At 41.9% G+C, this 12433-nt stretch overlaps 1 protein-coding gene across 1 annotated transcript in view; it reads right to left on the bottom strand.

Moving 5' to 3' along the window:
• Positions 1 to 12433, bottom strand: part of EP400 (E1A binding protein p400) — a 103528-nt gene that overhangs the window by 88390 nt on the left and 2705 nt on the right. Inside the window, exons 2-4 of the mRNA XM_058158911.1 lie at positions 10275 to 11611; positions 6158 to 6268; positions 1770 to 1857 (exon numbers count right to left, since the gene is read on the bottom strand). Of these exons, the coding sequence (XP_058014894.1) occupies positions 1770 to 1857; positions 6158 to 6268; positions 10275 to 11585 (1510 nt within the window). The 5' untranslated portion in view covers positions 11586 to 11611. The remainder of the gene's footprint in view (positions 1 to 1769; positions 1858 to 6157; positions 6269 to 10274; positions 11612 to 12433) is intronic.

The following is a 12433-nucleotide window of genomic DNA, read 5'->3' as shown; positions in this document are numbered from 1 at the left end:
TTTTTTTTTTAAAGGGCAAGTCACCCTTATTTTTAAAGCGTTCACAGCAGGGGTCCCCAACCCCAGGTCCCTGGAATGGGCTGCAGGATGCCAGAAACGGGGCCATGCACACAAGTGAAGCCCCATCCGTGGGAAGCTGGCAGCACGTGAAAGCAAGACCTCTTCCGGTCCACGGAAAAATCTCTCTCTACGGAACCCGTTCCTGGTGCTCCAAAGGTTGGGGACCGCTGGTCTACAGTGAAAGAACTTGAGCTTATTTTTTTATTTCCGAAGGTTTGCCTTTGTATCCATTTGGTAACGATCCTTTTCAATATAAAATAAAGTATAAAAGCTGCCCAAAGCAGAGCTATGTGCCAGTTGGTTGGGTCTCTCTTTCCTAACAATACAATGTGCAAAGAGCTTCCTCTCTCGCCACTCAAATCTCTCATCTTCCTACCATTACAGGTCTAATCAACTGATCCTATATTTTGCATTACAAACAGATCTATCAAGAGCTCAATCCACATGTGGCTTTCTCCAAAATTCAATAGGTTGTTTTGCCTCCTGTTTCTCTCGTCTATAATTGTGCAAGGGACATTACCTGTCAATTCTCCTGTCTATGGAAGAAACATTAAGCAATTTGCCATTACAGTGTTACTGAAAATAATTTAACGCATGCAGGGTTCCCTCCAGTTCCAAGTTCCTGTTCCTGTCATGCAAGTTCCTGTCTTTCATGAAGTTCCTGTCTTATTATTTTTCTTCTAAGCCACTGATATTCGGTCTCCTATATTTACGGCTAGGAAGCCCAATGGACATTGGCATTTTTATAAGGGGTTTGGAATTATATACAGTACTAGAGGAGCGGGATGTGTCTATGAAATGAGATTAAATGCTCATCCTCATTTCTGTCCTCCCAACAAGCAGTGAAAAGATTCTACTTAATACTTTGCAAGATGCTAAGGCAGCAGTTTTCCCCACTCTGGTACCCAAGGAAGAAGTGTTTTGCCATTAAGCATGGAGCATCTATTTAACCATCTAGTTATCACCATGAAATCTCTTACTCGACAAATTACTTTGACTAATTATACTTTAAAGACGTATCTATAATAAACAGAATGTTTACTAATATAGTCTTTTATAGCTGTCTTCGGTTTTTTTAATCTACTGTTGTGCACTACCCTGAGGCGCCTTGGGTGTATAAATTTGATATCTAAAATAAAATCAATAATCTAGCTTGAAGAGAAGTACTTCTTTCAATTCATTCAGTATCTCACCAGGCTCAAGGTTGACTCTGCCTTCCATCCTTCCAAGGTGAGTAAAATGAGGACCCAGATTGTTGGGGGCAAGAGGCTGACTCTGTAAACTGCTTAGAGAGGGCTGTAAAGCACCATGAAGTGGTATATAAGTCTAAGTGCTACTGCTACAAGCCTGCCAGGAGATGGTTTTGGCCCTAAAAGAAAGTTTAGAAATATTTTGATGTTGGTGGGGTTTTTTCTTTCTTTTTTTTTAAATAAATGCTATGAAAGGGTGCTACAGTTGAAGAATGTCATTTCTCAAATATGGCTGCTGGCGGAGAACGTGACATCATGGGACTTTTCCATCCCAAGAGACTGGCCAAATGGTTTGGCGCCGTGATGAAGTGGAGGAGAGGGGTTTTAAAGAAGGGTAAATCGGAAACCGTCTTTGGGTTGAGAGCCTAAAGGGACCGTAAACGTTCTGCAGGAGGAGAAGGAGGAAGAAGAGGAGGAGGAGGAGGAAGAGGAGGAGGAAGAGGAGGAGGGGGGGCATACCTGCTGATGTAAGGGCTTGCTGTCTCTTAAAGGCTTCGATTTCTATGGCATTGACTGTTCCCGTTACTGGAGTCCCTGCATGCGCCTGCTATCAGTAAAACAAAACAGGAAAAGTCAACAGTCTGTGAGTGGAAGGCAGGTTTTTCTATTTAGACCGGTTTTTTTTTTAAAGGGCAAGTCACCCTTACTTTTAAAGCGTTCACAGCAGGGTCCCCAACCCCAGGTCCCTGGAATGGGCTGCAGGATGCCAGAAACGGGGCCATGCACACAAGTGAAGCCCCATCCGTGGGAAGCTGGCAGCACGTGAAAGCAAGACCTCTTCCGGTCCACGGAAAAATCTCTCTCTACGGAACCCGTTCCTGGTGCTCCAAAGGTTGGGGACCGCTGGTCTACAGTGAAAGAACTTGAGCTTATTTTTTTATTTCCGAAGGTTTGCCTTTGTATCCATTTGGTAACGATCCTTTTCAATATAAAATAAAGTATAAAAGCTGCCCAAAGCAGAGCTATGTGCCAGTTGGTTGGGTCTCTCTTTCCTAATAATACAATGTGCAAAGAGCTTCCTCTCTCGCCACTCAAATCTCTCATCTTCCTACCATTACAGGTCTAATCAACTGATCCTATATTTTGCATTACAAACAGATCTATCAAGAGCTCAATCCACATGTGGCTTTCTCCAAAATTCAATAGGTTGTTTTGCCTCCTGTTTTCTCTCGTCTATAATCGTGCAAGAGACATTACCTGTCAATTCTCCTGTCTATGGAAGAAACATTAAGCAATTTGCCATTACAGTGTTACTGAAAATAATTTAACGCACACAGGGTTCCCTCCAGTTCCAAGTTCCTGTTCCTGTCATGCAAGTTCCTGTCTTGCATGAAGTTCTTGTCTTATTATTTTTCTTCTAAGCCACTGATATTCAGTCTCCTATATTTACAGCTAGGAAGCCCAATGGACATTGGCATTTTTATAAGGGGTTTGGAATTATATACAGTACTAGAGGAGCGGGATGTGTCTATGAAATGAGATTAAATGCTCATCCTCATTTTTGTCCTCCCAACAAGCAGTGAAAAGATTCTACTTAATACTTTGCAAGATGCTAAGGCAGCAGTTTTCCCCACTCTGGTACCCAAGGAAGAAGTGTTTTGCCATTAAGCAGGAAGCATCTATTTAGCCATCTAGTTATCACCATGAAATCTCTTACTTTGACTAATTATACTTTAAAGACGTATCTATAATAAATAGAATGTTTACTAATATAGTCTTTTATAGCTGTCTTCGGTTTTTTTAATCTACTGTTGTGCACTACCCTGAGGCGCCTTGGGTGTATAAATTTGATAACTAAAATAAAATCAATAATCTAGCTTGAAGAGAAGTACTTCTTTCAATTCATTCAGTATCTAAGCCCCGTCAAGTTCACTGGGGGATCTAGTTCGGTTCTCCATTCACCTCTACACAGTACAGTTTGTGTTTATATGTGTGTGTGTGTGTGTGTATACACACTTATACATACATTTTATATATATATATATATATAAATATATTTATATATTCTGAGGTTTTCGCGGGTGTTCGTATGTAAGTCTTTGGTTATTCAGGTTTTCTCCCGCGTAAAATTGGAAGTGTCTTGGTGACATTTCGATGAAATCCCATTCGTCATCTAGCCTGAAGATGACGAATGGGATTTCGTCGAAACGTCACCAAGACATTCCAATTGAAAACCGACAATAAGACCTACACACACACATATATATATAGTATGTATGTACAGTATATATGTATATATATCTATATATATTGTGTATGTATATGTGTGTGTAATGTGTGTGTGTGTGTGTGTGTGTGTATATATACATACATACATACATACAATATATATATACACAAATATACACACACGTGTGTGTATATATATATATATTGTGGCTATGTATATGTATTGTATCTGTGTGTGTGTATATATGTATGTGTGTAGTGTATGCACTATATATATATATATATATATATATATATATATATATATATATATATATATATATGTATATGTGTGTGTGTGTGTGTGTGTGTGTGTGTATACACAAATACACACATATATTGAGAAATTAACCAAAGGATTGGAATATTGATCTCCAGAGTTCCTACTAGACCTATTTCAGGTACATTAAAAGCCAATAAAAAATTTCATAAATAAATAAATGAATAAACAAATAAACAAACAAATAAATAAATAAATAGGAAAGCAGATCACACGTCTCTTTTCCCGGCCTAAAGGCTCCTGCACTAATCAGAGCTCCGTTGCTTCTGAATTGGAGAAGCCACGGCCTACTCTAAGTAAACAAACAGAACAGAGAAAGGCAACATCACCTGACATTTCTATTGGTCTTATTTACCGATCAATAATTTGCTGGTTATTATTGATTTAAAACATTTATACAGCTTTTCCTCTTATAACAAACTCCGGGTGGCTCCCAATCAGAAATGAAAATTAATACATAGAAGTAAGATTTTTAAAAAATGAAAATAAGTAAAACTATTAAAGCAAACAGGTAAAAACAAAAACCTGGTGCCAAGTCATAGAAACACTTTTTAAAATGTCTAGATGCCTTGTGTGACATTTATAAATTTTAAAATATAAGATTTAAGATATAAGCATCTACCGTGCCTCCCCCAAAATAAGACCCTGTCTTATATTTTTTTGAACCCCGAAATAAGCGCTTGGCCTTATTGCCATGCATTCAAAAGCCCGATTGGGCTTATTATCAGGGCATGTCTTATTTTGGGGGAAAGAGGGCAGTTATCTAACATATGATTATTTTCTTGGATTCCAGAGGTCCTATAGGGAGGATAAACCAACATCGGGTGAGGGTTTCGGGGCTTATCTGACCGGAAATGGACATTTTGTGCCTGACCATGCTTGTGGACACGCAAATGTCTCACTGTAGCCCTTTTGGGAGTACACTCAACTCATGGTCTCAAAAAGTCAAGTACAGGTAGTCTTCGACTTACGGCCGCAATTCAGCCCAAAATTTCAACTGTTGCTAAGCAAGACAGATAAGTGAATTTCGCCCCATTTTACCACCTTCCAAGCCACCTTTGTTAAGCGAACCATCGCCTTTGTTAAAGTTAGTCACATGGTGGCTAAGCAAACCTGGCTTCCCCATTGACTTTACTGGTCAGAAGGTCGCAAAAGATTGGGGATCACGTGACCTCAGGACACTCCAACGGTCATAAATACAAGCCGATGGCCAAAGCGTCTGAATTTTGATCACGTGATCCTGCGGATGCTGCAACAATTCGTCAAGTGTGAAAAACGATCCTATGTCACTTCCCCCACCCGTGCCGCTGTAACTCCAAATGGTCGCCAAACGAAATGTCGTAACTCAAGGACTACCTGTTTCTCTCTGGCCTCAGAGCAAAGTAGGTTTGAGAGCTTCATTGCCTAAAAATTAAACTGCCAAAGCTATCCACCTTCGGTTGCAAGAAAGAACAAACGCCTAAGTCCTAGGTTTGAAAAATCTCCTTTTTATAACGCTCAACCATGGTTTGTTATTATGTGATCCTGACTAGGTGGCTCAGTGGCTAAGATACTGAGCCTGTTGATCAGAAAGGTTGACAGTTCAGTAGTTCGAATCCCTAGTACAGGTCTCTTGCGTGAGCAGGGGTTGGACTAGATGACCTCCCAACCTCCCTTCCAACTATGCTACTGTTATTGTTATTGGTACCGAATCAAGGTATTATGGATTCACATGCCGCAAAGCCCATGCTTGCTTCATAGCACTTACAATTAATTAATCCTGTAATGCATATACATTTCTCAACTAATTAGCATGCTGCTGGACTCTATATAAAATGTGCTAACTCACGCTGAACCAGAAAGAAAGAAGGAACTCGTTTTTGGAGGTTAGCATTTGGGCGCCACCGCCAAACCCCCCCCAAAAAATTTTTTTAGAAAGATTCCACAGAGAGAGAGAGAGAGTGAGAGTGAGAGAGACAGAGGGAAGGAGGGAGAGACCCACAGTTACCAAGTAGAACATACAAAGGAACCAAAGGACAAGCAAACCAAAGTAGAACACGTTAAAAGCTGAAAGTTAATGAAATCAGCCAGCAACTTTGACACAAGTTAAGTAAAATAAAATAAATAAGGTCTTTCTTGGTAGCCCATGAAAAACTCACGCGTTTGAAAAGTTCAAATGTTTTTTACTGCTCATATTTTCTAAAATGAGGAGGGATGGGCTGTTGGGAGGAAGGAAGCGGGTGGGGAATACAGACTTCACTTTCAGTTATACCAAATCTGACTGAGCAAAAATAATGATCATCGTATGTTATTATTATATCATCATCATCATCATCATCTGGGATGAAACTCAAGAGTTTAAATCCATTGAAAAAAGTACCTGAAATGGTTGCTGCTGAGTTGAAAAAGCAGCAGAAACATTTGGAGGAAGCTGGGTTGCTATAGCAACAGGAGTACCAGTCTGCCCATCCTTCCCTGTCACAACCTTTACCTGGGAGAAGATATTTTGGGAGGGGGAGGGGAAACAAAAAGGGAAATCATTTTTTCTTTCATTCTCTCTTTTTTTTAATCCCAAAAAGAAAAATATGATCAAAGCATCCCGCTTTGCGTTATAGCAATGGGATTGAGAACAAAAGGCGTTTTAACTTCATTTAACTCTTGATTGTTTTTGTTTAAAAGAGGTTTTGGTTTTTTGGCTTTTTTTTTTGGTGAAGGAAGGCAAAGTTTTGTTGTGGGTTTTTTTGGTTATCTATCAAAACAGAGTGAAGGACCAACTAGCAGCAAAAAAAATTTTCTTCCTCTGGCCATGTAAAAAGTCTAAATTGAAATTGCATGTAGACATTAGCGTGGGTTAAAGTCTTGAGATCTTGGCTTTGTAACGAACGAACGACATTAGCGTGACAGACAGTTGACACTCAGAAAAGCCCCCAGACATGTATTAAGCAATGAGTGTATACCCCCCCCCCATTCCCCACCACCCCGCCAACCATCACCATTCCCACAACCCAGGCGAGTGATGAGGTGCGTTGCTTTAGCTTAGCAGAAGATGGTGAAGAAGAAAAGGACATTACAATATACAAAGCGAAGGAAGAGACACTGGAATACCTTAGGTGTCGACGTGTTGCACACTATCATTTGCTGATTGGACAAGTTGGTGCTTCGTGGTTTTGCGAAAGCTTTTCCTAAACCCTGTGGGGTCCTTGGTGCTCTCTGAGCTTGGTGGCTAGCTTGCGGGCGTTTCGTGACCCGACTAGGTAACATCATCAGTGTTACGAGGGAGTGGGGATTCGCTCTCTTTTGTATATGGCTAGTCTTCTCACTTATGGCCACAAAGGAGCCCAACATTTCTGTTGTTAAGGGGGACATTTGTTAAAATGAGCTTTGCCCCTGTTTTACGACCTTTCTTGCCATGGTTGTTAAGGGAATCACTGCAGTCGGCAAGTTTCGTAACCTGGCTGTTAAGTGAATCAGGCTTCCTCATCAACTTTGCTTGTCAGAAGTTCACAAAGGGGGAATCACATGCCCTTGAGACATAGCAACGGTCGTAAGTATGAACCAGTTGCCAAGCATCTGAATTTTGATCGCACAATTAATATTCACAAGTCACTTTTTTCAGTGCCATTGTAATGTCGAACGGTCACTAAATGAAGTGTTGTAAGCTGAGGATGACCTGTATACTAGAAGTTTGCTCTGTCAGTGTTGGTGAGAATGGCCTTGGTGGTTCCTTGATAAGGTAGTTATTTACAGTTTGATTCTTTGTCTAGGTTGATAGTTCCTTGATTGGCATATTGTTTACAGTTTGAGTGTTGGTAAACAACAGCCTAATCAAGGAGCCACCAAGGACATTCCCACCAACACTGACAGTGCAAGCGACTAGCATATAAAAAGAGAACAAACGCCTCTCCCATCTAGCACTGATGATGTTTGGGTAATGAAAAGTCCGCAAGAAAACAGCCAAGCTCAGGGAGCACCAAGGATCTCACAGTTCAACCCTGAACTGCAAATATCCCCTTCTCTTTCCTAAATCCAGTTAGGCCATATTTGACTCCCCCTTACTGACACTACAAACAGATTTTCCAAAATGAGCATAAACGTGTAAGAAACATTTAGCAGGATAGCTCAGTGAGGTGCCTAGAGACCAAAAACATTTATTTGCCCAGTCCGAATAAACAACAACTACATCAAATAAAGATTACTTGCAGATTAAAAACTGGAAGCAAATGCCTGTGTGTGTCACAAAAATCCAACAATTGCATAAATTTAATGGCCCATGACTTGGAGGAGAGAGACAGTTAAAAGCCCACCTTTTAAATTGTCACAATGAACAGAAAAGAGCCTCATTAATTTTGTCCAGAAAAGCTATGGGATTTTTTTTTTTTTGCTGCTGCGCCTCACCTGTCTCAGGTGAACAGATTTTAATAGGACTTTCTAAATAATACCTGCTTTTAAAACATGGAGCCTTTGCCTAAATATTAAAAGTTTAACAAAATAATTAATTTCCTGTGTGATGGAGGTGCAGCACTTACTGCCTCCAGAATATTTATGCCTAATGAACAATCCATCTAAATTTGAAAGCCTGCTCTCCATTCCATATCCCTAGTTTTTTAGGAACACAGCCATTATCACTCTGATGAAGGCAAACATTCTAATAATTTACTAACGCTACAATTATAGTCACTACTTTTTATTAAAACCAAATCGGCCATAATTTAAACCTCTCTGAGGAAATGGTACCTGCAAGTCCAAACCCATATATTCTATATTTTTAATAAAGTTAAAAAGCAATTGAGTCAATTTACGAAGCTTAAAAAAATAATAAACAGAAAACAATTTTCTATTAAACGGATGACATTCGAAACTGGAATTATAGAACATCAACTATTAATAAAATTCCAATCAAAGATTTTCTTTTCTTTTCCCTCTCAATAAAGCTGTGGAATTGTATAAAGAGTATTCACAGTTCAGAATAAAAGATTGGTAAAGTTTATGCAGTTTTACAAATAAATAAGAGTAGATAAACAAACACCAGTTTATAAAATGTTGACAACATGTTTTAACTTTTAGGTTGCAATTCTCAATTGCAACTACTTTTGATTGCATTTCTGTATAAAATTACCTAATAAGAAATCTCACTAAATCCAATAAGGGTATGGAAAGAATTAAATTAGAACTTTTTTACTTTCAGAAAAAAAAAGCTGGAGATTGGACATTTTCAGCAAGATGATCGAAGAAAATACCGGACTGGGGGAAACCAACTTGCAACTTTTAAAACACATAATGAAGGGACATGAATCAGGATCCAAAAATTAGATCTAGGTTCTGTCAGTGGTATTTCATATATATATTTTTGGTCAGCAAAAGTGTAAAAAAAAAAAAGCCACAGAACTGGACAAAATTCCTGCACCTTTTTCTCTATACTTGAGAATACAAGTATAAATAAACAGCCCATAACAACTATAAGGTAAAGGTAAAGGTTCCCCTCGCACTTACGTGCTAGTCGTTCCCGACTCTAGGGGGCGGTGCTCATCTCCGTTTCAAAGCCAAAGAGCCAGCGCTATCCGAAGACGTCTCCGTGGTCATGTGGCCGGCATGACTCAACGCCAAAGGCGCACGGAACGCTGTTACCTTCCCACCAAAGGTGGTCCCTATTTTTCTACTTGCATTTTTTGTGTGCTTTCGAACTGCTAGGTTGGCAGAAGCTGGGACAAGTAACAGGAGCTCACCCCGTTACGCGGCACTAGGGATTCCTTTAGTGCAGGGGTCTGCAAACTTGGCTCTTTTAAGACTTGTGGACTTCAACTCCCAGAGTTCCTCAGCTAGCAAAGCTGTCTGAGGAACTCTGGGAGTTGAAGTCCACAAGTCTTAAAAGAGCCAAGTTTGCAGACCCCTGCTCTAGTGGATCAACAAGCTCAGCGTCTTAGCCACTGAGCCACCGCGTCCCTTAAACAACTGATTCCTTATTAAAAACAGTCTTTTCCAATAATATTTGTTGAGTGACAACTAGAAGAAAATTTTCAGATCCCAAAGTGAGGTGACAAAGTGAAGCAGGAACCCAAGCCTTAAAAGTATTTCAAGCTCAATTCTAACGCCTGCAAAGGATGATTTCGTCAGTCTCATTTCTGGGCTGCTATTTATTTCCCTGAAGAAAAGAGCACCACTCACACACAGAAACTTCTCCATTTCCTTGGAGCTTCCACTTCCCCATTTTAACAATGACCCTTCAATGATGAATGGAAAGATACTTCTATACATTTACCCCAATCCAAAACGGACACCTTGCGTCCCTTATTTGTGCCAACACGAGTGCTTAACGCAGTGATTCAGAACGAATGTTGCAGACTTGATGCATTCACTGCTGGAACAGCCACACAATCTAGTCCTCCTAAAATGTTTCTCCCTGACAAAATCCCAATTCTACTTCGGTTAGGCAGGCAGAGCCGCCGCCTTTGAAACACGAACTAACGGTTCTAATCAAGGCGGACAAAGAGACTTCCTACCTCATCGTTGATAACCTCAGATTGTTCTTCCTCCTCCTCGTCCTCCAGATCCAAGTCGTTCTGCCTAAGGTAGGCTTGCAACGGCAGGCAATGCTTCTTCTTGAAAGCCAAGAAGTCCATCATGTTCCCTTGCAGGTGCTGCAAGAAGAATAGCTCGATCAGGTACTCTCTGAAAGCATCTTTCAGGGTTTCCGTCTGTTTGAAGTGATGCTCCAGACACTGCTTCCTCATCTGAGCCGCTTCTGGAGTGGCCGGGGGGATTTCCTCGATTTTTTTGGGTTTTTTCACCACGGCGCAGAGCGAGGGGGCCAGCGGGTGGCCCGTTAGTCCTTGAGGGATGCTGGCCCGGGAAGGGCTTGTGGGAGGCGGTGGGGACGTGATGCCGAAAGTGGGGCCTCCGACCCCAGCGATTAATCCGGCGGAAGTCCTGTCGAAGCCCAACGGTCTGTTCGAGGGCTGTCCTTGCTGTTGCTGCTGCTGCTGCATCCCTTGGATAATGTTGCTGATCTGTGGTGGCAGGTTGCTGGTGGTAATGTGACCAGGGTTAGGTAAACCTTGGATATTTCCTCCGCTAGCCACGGGGCTCTGAGGTCCAAGATGGTGGATGGTCCCTCCGGTTTGAGAATGGGGCTGGGACAGCCTGCGTTCCCGGACGGTCGACGACGTGCCGGAGGACGATAGCTGAACCTGAGCCGTGGCACTTTGAGCGATCTGGGTGAGGCCGGATCCTTCCTGATACACGAAGTGTCCACCGTTCGAAGGGCTCAAGCTGATCTGCCTCACCAACACGCTGGCGTCCACAAAGCCACGCGTCGGGCTCTGGCTGCACATGCCCAAGCCAGGCCCCGGGGTGCCCGCTCGGACACTTGAAATGGTTTGAACGGACACCGGGCTGGGCTGGGTGGGGCTCTGCGATTGAACCTGAGGGGGCAACGGAGAAGTGACCTGGATGTAGGAGGGCGAGCCATGCTCGAACCGTCTTTGTTGAGGGCTGAACTGAAAACTGGGGGAAGTGGGGCTGGGGATCGGCAACGGGGTCAAGGTGATCTGCTGGTTGGTGGTAGAAACGGGTCCCACATTCTGCAAGGTGATGTTGACGTTCTGTCCCGCTACTGGGCTTCGGCTCATGATAAACTGCTGGATTTGGTAGCTGGGAGACTGAGGGGCAGAAGGGCTGGCCGAAGGAGCGAAGGAAGGAGCCGGAGACTGTGGCAAGTTGGCCTGCTGATCTTCGTTCTCGCTGCCGGTGAAGGATCGAGACCTCTGGAGCTGGCGCTGCTGTGCACTTTGTGAACCAGTCCCATGGTGCATTATCACGCCGACAGAGGTCTCAAATTCTAAAAGAAGACCGGGAGACAAAAGTTCCATTAGGGGAAACTTAAACCAAATTCCTTGTTAGGGCAATTGACTATCGCTTTCTACAATTCCACACGGAAGTTTATAATCTCGCTTCCCGTTATTCAGGATACTGCTTATATGTGCTTAGAGCTCGAAGCATTGTTAGAGACCCCACACACTGATTTTAAGGTCTGTTTCTGCTGCTCTTCTCTGGGGGGAGATTTCAAAGTATTTCTAGCAGGACTCCCAGATTCTGGAACCACTTTGTTCCCTAGGCCATCCATCTAGTAAACCATCCAATAAACTCGCAAGGTTCTTTTGTACCCAGTTTCCCTGAAAATATGACATCCCCTGATAATAAGCCCTTTTGAATGCATGCGCCCCCCTAAGAAAATAAGCCCTCCCCGAAAATATTTAAACGCAGAGCTGGAAATCAGGTAGGACAGCAAGAGGAGCCCCATCTTGCTCCATGCACCCCAAAATAATAAGACCTCCCCAAAAATAAGGCCACGCGCTTATTTCGGGGTTCAAAAAAATATAAGACAGGGACTTATTTTCGGGGAAACACAGTATATGTATACATTCAAACCAGACTGTGATGTTTCTCTGTGTCATGTGTGTGTGTGTATGCATAATGGTTATCCTTTGAGAACTAAATACAATGAAATTTTATTTTAATGTATGCTGATTAGTGTACATTTAAAGTGACAGTAAAGTTCTGTTCTGCTGTTCTGTTCTGTTCTGTTCTGTTCTGTTCTGTTCTGTTCTGTTCTGTTCTATTCTATTCTATTCTATTCTATTCTATTCTATTCTATTCTATT

The sequence above is a fragment of the Ahaetulla prasina genome, chromosome 15, assembly GCF_028640845.1.
Source record: "Ahaetulla prasina isolate Xishuangbanna chromosome 15, ASM2864084v1, whole genome shotgun sequence".
Classification (NCBI taxonomy): domain Eukaryota; kingdom Metazoa; phylum Chordata; class Lepidosauria; order Squamata; family Colubridae; genus Ahaetulla; species Ahaetulla prasina.
The sequence above is the reverse complement of the archived record's forward strand: the minus strand, read 5'-3'. Positions and strand labels throughout refer to the sequence as shown.